Consider the following 17,026-nt stretch of genomic DNA (forward strand, 5'->3'; position numbering starts at 1 on the left):
ATCTGAGAAAAGACTTTCAGAGACTTTAAATGAACAGTTTTGATTTGTTGTTTTTTTTCTCTTTCTGTTATAATATACACCATCTGTAACATGTATTCTCTGCAGAGGCCCTCCCTTTGCAAGACTAATGTCAAAGCGTCGGTTCATGAGGACAAAAAAAAAATCGCCCCTCTGGACAAAACTTTCCTCTCTTCCTTTTCTATATTGTTGTTCACATATTATTAGTTAGCAATAGTTATTATATTCTTTTTACTGTTCCGTCAAGGAAACATTTTGTTTCTTGAGGAACAACAGGGGGGACTGTAACGATTGGAATAACGCCACCTGCTGGATACTTACTGTAGAAGAGTTCTGCCCATGAAGGGAAGGTCTTTGAGGGCAAGACCAGGAGTCAGGAAGTGACGCGGGCTAGTGGGAGGAGGAAGGAAGAGACTGGCGCTCAGTCTCGGGCTCTTTCCTGAGGACGCTGGCGGAGAAGGGAGCTAGAAATGTGCTCTCCCTTTAATAGATAGGAATCTAGGCCTTTCTCTCTCTCTTTACCAAATTCTTATTCTCCTTAATAAACGCTTAAAAGTCTAACTCTTGCTAAAGCTTATAATTTATTGGCGACCACTCATTAGATATTTTAGACAGTTTAGCTAGAATTTTAACCCTTAACAAGCCCCTTTGCATCAAGATCTTGGTTCACCTTGTTGTTCACTGCTCATTATACCCAGTTTTCTAACACAGTGCTTGGCACAAAGTATGTGCTTCATAAATGCTTTATTCATCCATGTATTCAATTCTCTTCTTTGAGCAAGTGGTTATAACGGACATGACACATCTAGCTAACCTTGGAGTCTCTGGTCTAGTTATTTCTTGGTTCTAGCCCATGTTTTCTTTCTTTTTTTTTTTTTAGTGAGGCAATTGGGGTTAAGTGACTTGCCCAGGGTCACACAGCTAGTAAGTGTTAAGTGTCTGAGACCGAATTTGAACTCAGGTCCTCCTGACTCCAGGGCCGGTGCTCTATCCACTGTGCCACCTAGCTGCCCCCCATGTTTTCTTTAAAACAAGACCAAAACCCTTTCATTCATTCATGCCTGCCCTTCCATGACACTGATGCCACTTCTTAGTGACTCTCACTTGTAGTAGAAGGGGTTGCCCATGTGACAAAGAAGTCCAGTGAAGCAAAGCTAATCTGCAGCACTGGCCACACTGGGAAATATGATCCATGTTGTCAATGTCCTCCTGTGATCACTTTTGCATGGAAGTGACCAAGTATCTAGGACACAGCGGGCACCAATAAAAACTCAGGTTGGAGCATCTTGTGTAGTTTGGAGAAGTTTGTCCGTCATCTGAAAAGGATTTGGGTGTTTAACATGTAATTATTGTCATGGGGGTCAGTGTGCTCATTGTGAGCACTGCAAGGTCAGGGCAAATTGCTCTTGAAATGTTTCTCCTTGTTGTGGCACATGAACGTAATGGAACACTGTCATGCTACAAGGAATGATGGTCAGGAGGATTTCAGAAAAACCTGAAAGCCTTATGGGAACTGATGCAAAGTAGAGCGAGCAGAACCAGGACAACATTGTACACAGGTGATCGGTTGTGAATGACTTGGCTCGTCCCTTCCAAAGGACTCCTGATGGAAAATGCTCTTCACCTCCAGAGAGGGAACTGACAAAGCCTGAATGCAGACAGAAGTATACTATTTTCACTTTATTTTGCGTGTGTGCTTTCTTTTTGATCTGTTTCTTCTTTTACAACATAGGTAATATGGAAATAGGTTTTACATGATTGCGCATATATAATCTATGTCAAATTGTTTGCTATTTTAGGAAGGGGGGAGGAAGAAAAATTTGGAACTAATTTTTTTTTTAAATGAATGTTCAAAATTGTCTTTCTATGTGATTGGAAAAAAGAAAATACTATTTAAAAAGAACCATTTCTTGTCTTGGGTTCCCCATGGAACCGATTTAGCTGACTCTTCTCCTCACCCTTCTGAGAGCCTTTAATCTTCTCTAGAGCTCACAGCTGCATTGATAACAAGGTCTTCGATAGAGATGGGGTTTATTTTGTCCAGTTTTTTTCCAATTTCTGCCAGTGTCTTGGTTCCTGGACTAAGGTTGTGCCTTATTAGGACCATTAGTCAAGAGAATGTTTGCAGAGGGCCGAGCTGCTGTTGGATCTGACTCTGCCTCTGTTCAGCATATACATGTATAATACATGCATAGCACATTTAAAAAATCTGTGGCAAATAGGAGATCTTAAGAAGAATATATTAAATGAGGGGAATAACTGCATTATAGTTATTATAGTGTAATCCATTATCCTGAAGAGATGTAAAAGAAATCAAAGAATGAAAATGAATAGCTTTTTCTTTGAACTTAAGAAAATTCCCACAATTCCAATAATATCCACTCAGTATGCCTGCTAGGGATGAACCAGCTATATTTTAGAGCTATCAGGGAGTGCCTTCCTCCCTCAAAAATATCTGATGAGATTTCACAAGCAGAGATTCATACCTTGGGTTAACAATGTAGTCTTGAAAAATGCAATGAGCCATGGGAGAGCTAATATAGCATATTAACTATTAATATTTTTGTTATTGTTGTTGCTTAGTCATTTCAGTTGTGCCCAACTCTTTGTGACCCCATCTTGGCAGAAGTATTGGAGTGGGTGGGATACGTAATCATTTAGAGGGATTTGGAAGCCTGGGGCAGGAAAGGAAGCAGAAGATCCTGAAGGCAAACTTCCATCACTTCCCGTTTCTGATGGTCCAAGACTTTTGTTAAGCTAGCAAACGGCTGGAGAAGAAGGACAAAATAGTTCTTTGGCTTAATGATAATATTGATTTCTTATGTGGTAATTCTCCTTCATGTGTTTTTCATTTTAGCACCAATGAAGAGTAACCTGGGTCTGAGAACCTGTGGTGTTTCCTTGAAATCAGAGATTACAAGAACACTGAAACTCAGTGAACTCAGAAACAGCAGGGGCTGCCTGATGCTCTCCCAGTGTGGCAGAGCCCTCTGCTTCAGGCCATAATCCACTGAAATGTAGATGGCTTTATTTTCAACAACTTTTCAACAATGACCTCATTGAAGCAGCTTTTCTCATGGCTCCTGAGCATATCAGATCTTTCCTTACAGGCTTTCATCATCACAATCTTATTAGATTTAGGTTGCATTGATCCAGCTAATCCAGATCCACAGAACCATGATCTCCAGTTTGACATCAGAAAAAAATGAGCAAATGGAAATGGTGAAAACACTTTTTCATTCGGTGAAACAGAGCACAGACCCAAGTCACCGAAAACCATCCCCACGGTCTCTGTACCCTCACGGCATTATATAACTTCAGTCCCATAAAGGGTGAGACAAAACCAGAGACTTGAGCCCTTTGATTCTGCTGCTTGTTGTTAGAAGCAAATGAATTCAGGTGTTTTCCTGACAAAAAGACACCTAAACCACAAAAGAACCCCAGATGCTATTTTCACAGAAGGGGATTATCTCACTTGGCTTTGATCTAATTTCCTTAAAATAATTGCAAAAATAAAATACAAGCAGGTCCCAACCTCCAAAGGCATATGGACGCTCTATTGCTGATTCAAATTTGAGTACAGAAATGAAAGTAATCGAGAGGCCTTTGGACAGAAATGGTGACTTTACAGGCTCTTATCCATTCAGATGAACTGGCTTCATCGCTAAAATTTGTCTAAGGAATGACAATGAGAACTGGACCTCTGAGCAGAACCTGGCATTTCAGATCGGCTCTGTACTTGGGAAGCTGCAAAGCCCATGGTAAAGTAATATTGGAAGACGGTGGATGAGGTCCTGTTCTGTTCCAAATTAAATACAGGCCTTTGGGAAATTACAGTAGGTAGCTGTGCTTAAGGGGATGTGCTTTAATCTGTGGGACAGCTAAATCTAGACATTAAAACAGGGCTCTTCTGGGGTTCTCCAAACCCCTAGGGTTACATCTAGCTCTGGGCCTAGAGCCCTGGCTAGATCCCTACTCAAATTAGTCACCAATATTGAAAAATAATTACCTGGAAAATCTTAATCAGTTTGGGGTTTGTAATGAACAAAAATGTGCTTAGGAGCAGGTTTTCAAGACGTTGCGGAACAAACGGAGACCCTGAAAATGCAATTCACCAGTACACAGTAGCTTAGCGGCAGCCTGAAGGCACAGGACATGAACAAGTCAGCTATGCGGCCTTTCAAGGGTTCTGACCATCTCAAACTCAATGTGATACAGCTTTGGATAGTAAGCTTTCTCTTTCCTGCCCTCAGGAGCTTGGCCTCTCCATAAAGTCCACAAACTTTGGCTCATGGGTTTGCTTTTCCTTAGCCCAGACCAGATGGTCGTTGGCGCTGGGTGCCAGGCTCATGGTGGATGGCAGGTCTACCAGGTACGTCTATCTGTCCTGCAGAGTGGGCAAGAAGGGGTGACTGGGCTCACTTCACAAGGGCCTTCTTTGACATTAGACTTTTCCACATTAAAATCCATGTTTACCTCCAAATGGATTTCATAAAAACTGCTGGGAAGAGCTGAAGAGAGGTTTGCTATTGGCACGGGAAGGTGAGGCCCTTGGCCAGGGAATGGGGACAAGCACCAGACTGGAGCTGGATCAGAGAGCTGTGTGGGTGGGGAACTCATTCCTTCCTCACCACTTGGGTGGTAAGGCCAGGATCAGAGACAGATGGATGTTGGGGTCAGAGGCTGGACAGCGCACTGCTATTTCTAAGACTTTGTCCCTTAAAGGGGCATACACAAAGCCTCTTAGTGTAAGGAAACAGGGCTTTTTTTCCTGACCTATGTTGCCAGTGCACTGCTCCACCATGAAAAGGATAAACAATGGCAGAGGGATAGGGATTAGTGCAAGGAACTCCTGGGTTGGGCAAACTCAATGGCAGTCATGCAGCCATCGGAGTCAGGGAGGGCTGGAAGCCAGGCCTTCATCTACCCGGCTTGCTGCTCTCCACAGCACACCCTAGGGAGTCACACTCTCCCCTGAAGCTAACACTTTCTTTTACCCAGGCTTTGGCTTAAAATGCTTAGATTCCACCACCCTCGGAAGGCCAAAGTGAGTCAAGGTTGTCTTCAGGAACCTCCCCCCCCCCCATTTCCTTTCCTCCTCTCTTTTGTGCCCCGTCTCAGACCTTGGCCCTCTTTAACCTGCCCCCCCCCCCCGCCCCGCATGCAGCCTGGTCAGTTCTAACCTCTTCCCCCCAAGAGAACAACTGACTACACTGAGCTGCTCCTTTACACTGGGGTATGAAGGAGGAACAGTCTATGCTAATCTTCCCATGGCTCTTTGCATTTTTTTCTTAAAGTGGGTCAATGAGGGTTAAGTGACTTGCCTTGGGTCACATAGCTAGTAAGTGTCAAGTGTCTGAGGTCAAATTTGAACTCAGGTCCTCCTGAATCTAGGGCCGGTGCTTTATCCACTGTGTCACCTAGCTGCCCCCGCTCCTTGCATTTTTAAGAGTGATTGTTAACCCACAGTATGACTCTCTTCTAGGGAAATTTCAAGTTATACTGGAGGGAGGAGGGCACTTCAAGGCAGCCCTAAAATGTGGCTCATCTATCTCTCACAGTGTGTGAAATTATTGGGTCTTGCCTTTTATTCTTCAGTCCAGAGTAAATGCTATCTATTTTCTTTTATTGAGATTTGATTTTTATTTTCAGTTCCAAATTCTCTCCCTCCCACCATCCCTCCCCCACTCATCGAGAAGGGAAGAAACATGCCACTCATTATACATATGACATCATGCAAAACATATTTCCACATTATCTATGTCCTAAAAAATCAAGAAGAATAAAGGAAGCAACAGCAGCAGCAGCGCATCAGTGCGCGTTTTGAGTCCGTCAGTTCTCTAGTTGGAGGTGGGGAGAGAGCGTTTTATATCACGTCCTTTGGAGCTGAGGTGGGTTGTTGGATTGATCAGGGTTGCTAAGTCTTTTACAGTTGGTCTTCATTACAATATTGCTGTACTATGTTCACTTCATTTTGCATCAGTTCATATAAGTCCTCCCAGGTCTCTCTGAAATTATCCCCTTCATCATTTCTTACAGCATTCATACACCACAGCTTGTTTAGTCACTCCCCAATTGACGGGCATCCCTTTGATTTTCACTTCTTTGCCACCACAAAAGGAGCTGCTAGAAGTACTTTTGTACACACGGGTCCTTCCCCTTTTTCTCTGATCTCTTTGGGAAACAGACCCAGCAGTGGTATCACTGGGGACAAAAATCATTCTCCGGAAAGGACAGACTCATTTTCTTTCGTGAATATCTTTCTCTTCCCTTTATTTCGTCTGCATGTTGTAGGACCCCCAGAATCAGAGGCATTCCAAAGCCCCCTGTTCCTTCCTCCCATACCAGTGGACAGAGAAATCAGTGACCCGCCCAAGGTCTCATCCACAGACTGCCTAGCTAGGGTTCCACCCCCCCCCAACTCTGAGCCCAAACCCGGTGCTCTTCCCTTTGTACCACACCTCCCTCATCTGTAAGATGGGTTTCATACTAGGTGCATTGCCTGCTGGTTGCAGCTCTGGTGAAGATACAATGAAAAACCAGCAACAGGAAGCACACCATAAAGGGCTGGACTAATGTCCTCTATCACTGTTCCTGGTGTTCTCCGCATCCCCCCAAATGTGTGGTATAATGTTGCCACAGATATTTCTTCAACCCAGTACAAAGGAAAGAGCCTCTCATCTGTCTCCAAAAGAAAGACGCTCCTCCCCCTACCCTCTGCCATTTGTCTAGCTCTAAGTGATGAGGCTAAGGTGGTGAGCTGCATGTAGGCAGGGAAAGGAAAAAGTGGAGAGGGGAGAGGGAGGGAGGGAGGGAGGAGGGAGCCATGCTGGATGGCTGCCTCCAGGCAGTGACCACTGACCCAAGCTGCCCTGGGATGGATAAGAACCCCAACGAGAGGGCCTCCTCAGAGACCAAAGGAGACTCCCAATGCTCCTTGGAGGGGTCACCCAAGCACCTCTGCTTTGCCAGGGGCCGAGACCAGCTGCCCAGAATATGCTTGCTGACACCACCAAGAGAGTGATCTTTGGAGGAGACACTGGCGGAGGGCTGGGGCACAGGGTTTCTTTCACATTACCAACAGGAGAGGGGTGCTGTCCAACACCGAAGGATTTAGAGTCTGAATAATGGTCTTGGTGTTGGTTGCAGAGCTAAGTCTTTCAGAAAAAGTCTAAACCTCTCTTCCGCAGAGATGGATGACCTTATTCTTTAAGGGAAGAGTCTGTGTGGATTTTAGTCAGGGAAGTTGCTTATCATTGATTCAGTCATCTTTCTGACAAACTAAATAAAAGAATGTCCGTAGTTTGTATAATGGAATCAAATGAAAGTTTGAAAAAGAAAGGCTGAAGTTTTTTAAAAAAGGAAATGTTACAGGTATCCCAAAAGGAGCCAAAGGTCATTGGCAAAGGTGCTATTTTCTGTTGCCTAAGCTAAGGAAAGTCATGAAACACTGAAATAATTGACTCTCACCTAAGGACTACATGCATAGGACATCATGTTATCATCTTAATTCCTACAAAATGATATAGAATTGGCTAACAAGTGATTCTCAAATCCTGGAGTCCAGGACCCCTAGGATGCCCTTACTAATGATTTAAGACCCCACAGCCTTTGTCTGTGTGTTCTATCTATTGAAAATCATCATGTTAAGTGAAAAATCTTCATATCATTATGAACATAGTTTTACCCCACAGACCCCTGTGAAAGGGGTCACTCTGGATCACATTTTGAGAACCCCTGGTTCACTCACACACACACACACACACACACACACACACACACACACACACACCACCACTGATTTCAAAATGAAATGAGGACTAAATGATGCCTGGACTGGCAGGTCCAGGTTTTCTGATACCTCAGTGAGGTCCGAGAAGAGGGCCTGGCTTGTGTTCCGTCTCAGTGTATCCCAATAGCTTCTGGAGATGAGTTCTCCCGTTTTAAGCACCTGTAGAAGTTTCAAGAGGCACCATTGAAGTCTGAAGTGGGATCCCCAAGAACAATAGCTCCCCCTCTTCAAAGATCTTCTAACCAACTCTCAAAGGGAAGAAAAGCACACTCTCTCAGCCTTTGGTTGGGGGCTGCACAAAACCTATTACCCTGATGTTCTGTTACCCCACTGATGAACCCCCTCAGGACTTTCAATGGGGCAATGGTGTTCTTTCTGGCTCACACAGGGTGGCTTTATAAAAAAGAATCAGCCTTTGAACATGAGTTGGACAAGAAACGTCACTACTCGTCAGGTGTGACATGATGACTGCAGAGCGGAATGACTCTGAGGTTGTTTGCTTGTGGAAAATGCTCCCTTACCAGGAGTGATTATCAAAGGGATCCCCCCAGGTTAGGGATCCCAGCTGATCCTCAGAGAACCCATTCTGTAAGTCACAGCCTCTGAAGAAGAAATGCTACACCTTCAAGGGGATGGGAGGCTGCCTTCTTGGCCAAAGTCCCCCGTTATCTCCCTTGCTGCAGATACAGGGTGGCTTGGGCACATCAGAGGCACCGAGAGGCCCCAGTGATAGAGAGTGGGCCTCAGTCAGTCAGAACAGACTGGGGTCCAGTCCTGCCTCTGACTCAGGCTGGCTCAGGGGTGACGGCTGGGCAGGTCACAGAGCCTCCCCGGACTGCCTCCAAAGGGCTCTCTTGGGCTATAGATACGTACACCAGGGGCTGGTTCATGGGATGCAGGTGAGAATACAGACACATACATGCACATGCATGTAATATACACATACAGATACACAGAGACGATGACAACAATGACATGTCCTTTATGTTGGAGTTTAACTGGGAAGACTTCTCCAGATCTCTGGGGCTGGTGTTTGTTTGCTTACTAGAAGTGGACCCTTCAAAGCCCTGTCACAGGGGAGCTGTAAGGCTGGGCCAGAAGCCTGCAGTCCTGGGAGAGAGGCTTCATTAAAGTGCAGGCAACTGAGGAACCATCCCAGCTTGGCTCAGAGAGGGTCATCCCCCAGTAAGTGACAGGCTGGTGGATTCTTTTAGCCACAGAAATGCCTGAGAACTTCTGATACAGGGTGGAGGGAGCTGCTATCTGTGCTAGTGGAGGGAGAGCATCTTTGCAGTGCTGAAGTAGCTGGGTTCTGCTCCCTTCCACCAAAGCTTGTAAGTTAACAGGGATGTGGTGTCCAGAATCAGGGTAATCAGGGTTCTGCTCTGCCCTGCCCTGGTCGGGGCCCATGGAGCACTGGGCTCAGTTCTGGGCATCCCATTGACAAGGTGGGCATGCCCTGAGTGCCCAGCTCAGGAAGGTGAGAGGACTTGAAACTGACCTGAAGACTGCTGAAGGAGCGCAGGGGCCCAGGCTTTCAAAGAGCTGACAGCCTGCTAGCCATCAGAGACACTGCCTGGACTCTAATTTGGCTCCAAATCAGCATTTCCAGGACAAATGTTTGGCTGGATGTCAGGAACACTCTCCAGCCTCGGCTGCCTTGGTAGGGAGGGGGCCCCACACCCGAAGTCTTCTGACCCAGGCTGGGCACCTCTCCATAGAGGGAAGTTTTTCTTTAGGCCCAGCTTGGCCTGGTCCTGTTTAGGGTGAGAGCCTGCCAGTCTATGATTCGCCAACATTTAAGGCCCTACCAGCCCTTACTATGACTGTGGTACAATGACAAGGATAAACATACCTGACAGTGGGAAGGGGGGAGCCATGGGATGTCTGAAGAAGGATGAAAGAAGAGGCACTCTTGGTATTGGGGATAATGAACCAATTAGGGAGGAACATCCCAGGAGGGCCCTCCAGTCAGCATGGCTTTGTGCCCGCCTCCAGCCCTGTGGAGGAGGGGGATGGTGGGGGTGATCCAAGGGTGGGGCTGGCAAAGCATGGCAGGCAAGAGGCTAAGGGGAGGAGGACAGGGCAGAGATGACCCGATGGATTCAGCAAGGGGTCAACATGGCAAGGACAGCGCAGCCAGTTCTGAAGAAACAAAGGTGTCTACCTGGGGAGGAAGCAACCCCTGCCCATGTCTCTGTGTTGTCTCTCTGTCTACCCCTTGCCCAGTCCTGCCCCTCTGCCCTTCCCTCCAGCCAGAGCTCTGACTGTGGCGATCATCAGAACAGTAGGATGGTGAGGTCCCTCGAAAGGCCTTTGCATTTCTTCTCTGGACCTACGGGAGACTCCCCTGTGTGCCCACACTTTTATGAGGCTCCTCACTCTTTCTCAGCAGAGCTCCCCACCCCCATAGACAACAGGTGAGGTGAGCTGGGTAGGAAGCCCAAAAGGAGGAGAGACCCTGTTTTCCATTTCAGTATCATCCTGGTGGAGATCATGCGAGAGAGAAATCTCTTTATGAAGACCTTTGCCTGGGTTCAGTCTAAAATGAGATGGAGATGTCTGCTCTATAAGGACATGAGGTTTTGTGATGGGGAGGAAGAGCCAGATGCTGCTGGTGCAGCTGCTTCCTCAAGCTCTGGGTCCTGGTGCTGAGGTGCTTCCTTGGGGAAGTTCAAGGACCTTTGGTCTAACACCAAGGGCCCAAGTGGCAGTGGCTCTGTCACCTGTGCAGAACAGCCAGGGACTCCTCAAAGACTGCAGGTTTGTTTTTTGTTTTCAACTATGGCACCTGAGACAGGAAAAAGAGCCCATGCATCTCAGCACTTGCTTGAACATGCACTTGAATGCAAATGCTTCTGTTGCCTGCCTGGCCCATGGGTACCTGGCTATGCCCAGAAGGCCCAAAGGCCAGACAAGCTCTTCACCTGACATACAGCCGGGTCACTAACAAGAGGTTTACCACCCTGGTGAGTAGCCGTGGGCCCTGGGCTCAGGGGCCACACCTTGCCTTTCAATCCCTCAGTCAGCCAGGCACCGTGGGGTCTGGCAGAGGGCATTTGGTACTTTGATAAGGCGACAAAGGCCAGCTTGTTGGGAGAAGACGAGAAGATGGAACCAAGTTCAGCAGAAGGGGAACAGGGAATGAACGAGCTCATTTATAGGAATTTAGAATGAACTGTAAAATTCATGCTGTGAAGGACCCACTTTCTATTCTCCCCACCCCACAGTCCCTTCTGGGAGGTGACGTTTCTCTTCGTTCAGGCTAAAATCAGGTGGAGCCGACCCTCTCCGTCCTGAATCTTAGGCTCCATAACTACCCAGTGCTTAAAGGGCAGCACAATGGTTAGGAGCAGCTCCCTTTCCATAAGGAAACAAGCTAGTCCCCCTCCCTGACCCTCCCCCAACGGCCCTCTGAGCTCCAGAGACATAAAGAACATCCAGGGGTTGGTACATACATTATTAGGAGAGGCATGGAGTCCATAAAGTTGAACACGCTGACACACAGCACAAAGGGCCAAAGGAAGGGTTCACATTTCAGAACAGCAACAGGAAAAGGAGAGATGACAAAAGAGTCCATTAGGAATGAGGGAGATCACTCAGCTCCGCTCCATATACCCCGACACAGTCTGGCGTGGGACACCCCTTAGCCCTGCGGGACAGAGGGCTTTCTGTTCATCTTTGGCTGCTGTGGAATCATTTAGTGGGGGGAACATCTCCACTGTGGGCAAACTCCTTATAAAATAGGGCTGCACCTTTGGGCACCATGGGATGCTGTTAGGCATGTGGGGACACCTCAGGGGATCTGGGAACTGAGGGGCCATTTGATGAAGAAGTTGTGGCATTAACAGCAGTCCAAGGGGGAACTTCAGGCCATGAGAACGAGGGCTTGATGTGGGTCGGTCTGTAAAGCCTTCGCCAATGTCTATTTCTCAGCTTGGCCAACAACACTTGAGGAGTTGGGAGAAAACCTCAGACTCTGCGGACTGGACAGGTTTGGGTCCTGTGGGGTAACAGTTTACCTTTGTATCCCCTCTGAAGAAGGGCTTGCTAACTGTTAAGGGTTAAAATTCTATCTAAACTGTTTAAAATATCTAACGAGTGGTCGCCAATAAATTATAAGCTTTAGCAAGAGTTAGGCTTTTAAGCATTTATTAAGGAGAATAAGAATTTGGTAAAGAGAGAGAGAAAGGCCTAGATTCCTATCTATTAAAGGGAGAGCACATTTCTAGCTCCCTTCTCCGCCAGCGTCCTCAGGAAAGAGAGCGAGACTGAGCGCCAGTCTCTTCCTTCCTCCTCCCACTAGTCCGCGTCACTTCCTGAAGCCTGGTCTTGCCCTCAAAGACCTTCGCTTCATGGGCAGAACTCCTCTACAGCAAGTCTCCAGCAGGTGGCGTCATTCCAATCGTTACATAACTCACCCAATGATATATCCAAGATGGGGAGTGGGGATATGTAGCTACTTGAGGCAGGAAGCCTCCTTGGTGTTAATGCCGGTTCTGACACTTCCCGCTCTGGGTGGCATTTATAAAATGAGGGGTACATTATAAGACCGTCAGATGTCCCTCCAGCTCTACCCCTAGGACATGATGAAGATTGATAACTCTGGGTAGACTTTGGAGACTACACTGGAAACACTTGGTATAAGTGCAAAGCTTTGGGCTAGGGCACTTTGGGCAGAAACAAAAGAGGCCCTGGCTACCACAGGATACACAAGTCAGTCTAGGATCATTGATAAGGGAAGGAGCACAAACAATGGGGGGGGCAGTGAAGGCAGCTAGGGATTCTCAGATGTGGCGCTGAGGAGGGGGAGCATGCCAGGAATGGGGGGCAGTCTGTGGGAGGCAGAATATCCAGTTCAGGAGCCAGCAGGCAGGACCACTTCCTTGCAACGTAGAGGACCTGAAGGGGAATAACATGAATTGTCGAGGAAACAAGCAGAAGCAAGTGACAGCCTGGTTACTGGGGTGGGAAGCCTCTTCAGCAATGCAGATCCAGACGGCGACCCACCTCTAACCTTGGAGAAAAGAGCTACAGCAGGCTTAAGGAAGTTAGGTGACCCACCTGTGGACGTACAAATAAATGTCAGAGGCAGGATGTGAATTCAAATCTTGCTGACTCTAAGCCCACCATTTGATCCCGAATTCCAGAATGCATTTCTTATCTCTGCATTAAAGCAAGTCCCCAAGTTACCTATGCTAGGGAACATATCATTAGTCTAGTTCTTGTGTCTAGGTATAGGGGATAGTAAAATCACTTATACAAACCCCCCAAATTTAGACTTTTCACTAATTAAGAGAGACCTTCCCTGGCTAGTCTGAATTATCCTCTATTACACTGAGTAACAGCACAGTGGTCTTTGGGGGCTCTCTGCCCTGGTGCCATGGGCTACCTAGGGTCCTTTAGGGATGTGCACATGCACCAGACCTAAAAAGAGTAAGGGGAGGGCCCAAGTCCACAGGAACCATCCCTCACACTGAATGGCTGGCAAGGCCTCGGATCTGCATTAGTAACGGAGATGAAATCCTACCTTCTTCCAAAGTCAGAGTAAGCAGAACCATTTTTGCGGGGGTGGGGGGGGCGGCAATGAGGATTAAGTGACTTGCCTAGGGTCACACAGCTAGTAAGTGTTAAGCGTCTAAGGCCAGATTTGAACTCTGGTCTTCCTGAATCCAGGGCCACTTCACCACCTAGCTGCCTCCGATCAGAACCATTTTTAAGGCATCCTGATGGAGGGGCCAAGTGTTGGCCCGGGTGCCGGGCCCTGCAGATTGCTTCCCATCTCCAGCCTGAGGTGTGTGCCCATGGCTGGCAGGCCTCTGGTCCTCTCCCTCTTCAGCTCCTTCTGGGAGAATCCCAAGAAGAACCATCAACACTCTCTTTCCTTCCCACCCAGCAAAATGCTCGGTGTTCAGCCTGCTCTGGGGAAAGGAGGGTGACGGCTGGAGTTTTCAGCTGTGTCCCCAGCATCTGGCGCCTGCCGGGCTCCAGCGGACCCTCCATCAACAATTCTCAAATCACACTGGGGCCCTTCTCTGGGGTCTTTCAAGTGGTGTGAGGGCCTGACCCTAAGGGGTGTGTCATGAACCAGCCAAGGGGTGACAAGATGGGCTGTATCCCACGCCAGCCTCCCCACAAGAGCCAACCGTGAAGCACATCTCCAACACCACCACACCTCCCCATCCCCCATGACATCCCCAGCCTCCTCCACTCAGCTACCTCTTGTAGTCCTTCTGCAAGCCTCTAAACCCTTCTCCCCTTTGGAGATGGACAGTGATCCCTCATGATAGCTGTGACTTTACTCTGAGAGGGAAGATTATTCCTCTCAACTCCCTGTATGCCCACCAAGGGAAAAAGAAGTCTTGATGAAAAAGAAGTAGAGGGCTCAAAAGGTTGGAGACCACTGCTCTAGGGCACTGTGATTGGGTGCTAGTCAGGCAAACTTGGTGTGCCATCTAACCTGGCGGCACAGTATGAGGCCAGCCCAAGAACCTCAGAAAGGGCCCTGGAGGCAAGAGACGGATGCTCCTCCTGGGCTGGGCTGGGCTGGCCACAGCTCGCAGCCTTTCTAGGCATTGGCAGGTGCTCTTCTTGAGATCCTGGAGCTGAGAATCCCCCTTCCTGCTCATGACTCTCCCTGAGCTTGGGGGACATGGAACCTGTGAGTAAGCTCCTCAGTCTGGCTTAGCCTGGGGGGACCAAGAGACTTTGGCAGAGGAGACTTACATTGAAGATTCCTGAATATAATAAAATTAATTCACCTGCTTCCATTGATGGCCCTTCTGGATCTGCTGCTACCAAAAATGCATTATTGGGCCACTGAGCCCTCTTGTGACAGGGAGAGCCCCTCACTGTGCCTGATCACAAGGCTGACACTTAGGTCCAATGGATGGACCCACTGGAGCCGTTGGTAGGGAGCGGGGCGGGGTGGGAATACTCAGGGGCTCAGAAATGCCAGACTTCTCTGACACCAGGAACTGGGGCTGGACAAAGGCCCAAGACAAAATGGTAGAAATGTCCTTACCAACAGTGCCCGCTTTTCCTCATCTCCTTTTGCCTCTCGCCTTTCATTCTTTTTCCGGAATATTTCTTGAAGCTGAAAATGATAATAATCAGACATTACACCTCCTGAGGCCTCACTTTTTGTGTTAACCATCTTCCCCTACTTGCTCTGCTTGCACAGACATTCACTCTCCTCTTAACAACACTGGGAAGGGACAGGGCTAGCTGTTTTCCTGCCATTTTACAGAGGAATAAGCGACATTTAGGAGGAATAATACTAGAGTACTTTGAACTGGACACAGCATTTCCCCGAATAATCCTTGAGTCACATAGTGTGACAGTTGTTAGCCTCGTAGTTCAGTTCACCAGTAGACTAGAAATTGTGTTGGTTGTGGGTTCAGAGGACCTGGGCACCATTCCTCTGCGTCTCAGTTTCCTCATCTTTGTTACCAAAGGTGGGGGGGCCTCCGAGCTCATGACTCCCTCAGGGTGACATGGCCCATGAGTATGGACGTCGGAACTCAGTGTTTGGGTCAGAGTTCTGTGTGATATACTCTTGGCCCAAGGTCCCATGAGAAGTGCCACAAGAAGGTCATGACAAACTAAGCTGGCGAGGTCACTGGGCTTGTATGCCAAGGGAATGCTTCTTACTGAGGAAAGGGAGATTTCTGTGAAACACCTGATAAAATCCCTTAACTTCTCAGTGTTCTAGGCATCTCCTCAGTATCACCAGTAATGACCACCACCATCATCATCACAGCTGTTAGCACTGGCATCGGACCCACTAAGTGCCAGGCACAACACTAAGTGCTTTACAAATATGATCTCATTGGGTCCTCACAACAACCCTGGGATGGAGGGGCTCCTATGATCCCCACTTTACAGATAAGGAAACTGAGGCAGGCAGAAGAGAAATGACTTGCCCAGGGTCACCCCGCTAATAAGTAACTCAGCTCCTCCTGATTCCAGGCCCAGTGCTCTGTACTGTGGCGCCCCCTGCTGCCCACTAATTGCTGAGAAAGTGCTTACCCCTCTTCTCCTTTACTCCAAGGTCCCTCTAAAGAGATTTATTTCTCTTTTGTTGAAAAAAAAAACCCAAACCTTATAACTTACCACTTTATAGACTAGGATTCGGCTCATGAGCACTGACATAATGTGAAATGTACAAAAGCAGTGTCATTTGCCTGAAAGAGCCAGGGCCCTAATGGCAGGAAGCAGGATGCCTGCAGCCAAGCGCCAGGCGTAGTCAGCCTGCCTTTATCAGCTGCCCTGGGCTCAAGAGCGGCTGCCACTGAAATAGGCCCTCCCTCCCCTTTGGAGGGCTCCGAGGCACCAGCTCTGGCCCATCATGGATGAGGAAGGGGCTGCTGCGCCAATGCTGCAGCTTGTCTGGGGCGTACCCATCACACCTCTCCTTTGGCAGACATGGGGCGGGATTCCACACCCCAGGAGGGTGCTTTTGTGCCTCTGGAGGGCAGTGAGCCCACGGGCAGCCCCCTAAGACACATGGCCATGTGGCAAAGTCAGCAGTGGGGCTGGAAGCTATGGGCCAGTGAAGTGAGCTCTGACAGGCTGTGGGGCACTTCAGCGTGCAATTAGTTTTTGAAACCTTTGGGTGCACGGATGAGGACACAGGTGTAAGGCTTATCAGACTAGGATTTTAGGTCATTAGGGATGAGAAGATACTGCTGAGGAATACCAGCTAGCACCTGGTGTAGGACAGAGGAGAAAGCCCTCCTCAGACTGCCCCTCGGAGCCGTCTGGAGGAGGGTGAAGCCCTCTGGCCTGAGTGGCGGGCAGCACAGAGCTGAGGTAAAGGGCTTGGCTTGGCCCAGCCTACTTTGGGTTATAATAGGACAGAGAGCTGCCCTTTCCTCAGGGTAAGTCAGAGGGGAGTCAGTTCAAGACTGGGGCTTCTATTAACTTGGGAGACACATGCATATGGGCACAGACAAATGGTAACTCAAGTTTAGAGGGTGCTTGAGGTCAGTAGCCTGGTGGGGAAGACCAGTGCCAGGGAAGGGGACCAAGTACAAGCCCTAGAGAGAATCCCCCAAACTAAGGTCAGGACAAGTAGCCGGGAAGGGCTGTCAAGAGCGACCAGCCAAGATGACCAGCGTCGCCTCCCTTCTCTGGGCTTTGGTTTTTTCTTCTGTAAAATGAGGGGTTGGATTAAGGCCCTTTCCAGCTCTAAATATCCTGTGCATATATACT

General features: G+C 48.2%; 1 protein-coding gene across 2 annotated transcripts in view; it reads right to left on the reverse strand.

The window, feature by feature from the left end:
* Positions 1-17,026, reverse strand: part of MICU3 (mitochondrial calcium uptake family member 3) — a 93,189-nt gene that overhangs the window by 23,318 nt on the left and 52,845 nt on the right. Inside the window, exons 7-9 of one of the 2 annotated variants that reach the window (XM_043970939.1) lie at positions 14,835-14,906; positions 11,269-11,307; positions 7,880-7,969 (exon numbers count right to left, since the gene is read on the reverse strand). In XM_043970939.1, the coding sequence (XP_043826874.1) occupies positions 7,880-7,969; positions 11,269-11,307; positions 14,835-14,906 (201 nt within the window). The remainder of the gene's footprint in view (positions 1-7,879; positions 7,970-11,268; positions 11,308-14,834; positions 14,907-17,026) is intronic. The other variant, XM_043970940.1, reaches the window with a different exon arrangement.

Source organism: Dromiciops gliroides, chromosome 6 (assembly GCF_019393635.1).
Source record: "Dromiciops gliroides isolate mDroGli1 chromosome 6, mDroGli1.pri, whole genome shotgun sequence".
Lineage (NCBI taxonomy): Eukaryota > Metazoa > Chordata > Mammalia > Microbiotheria > Microbiotheriidae > Dromiciops > Dromiciops gliroides.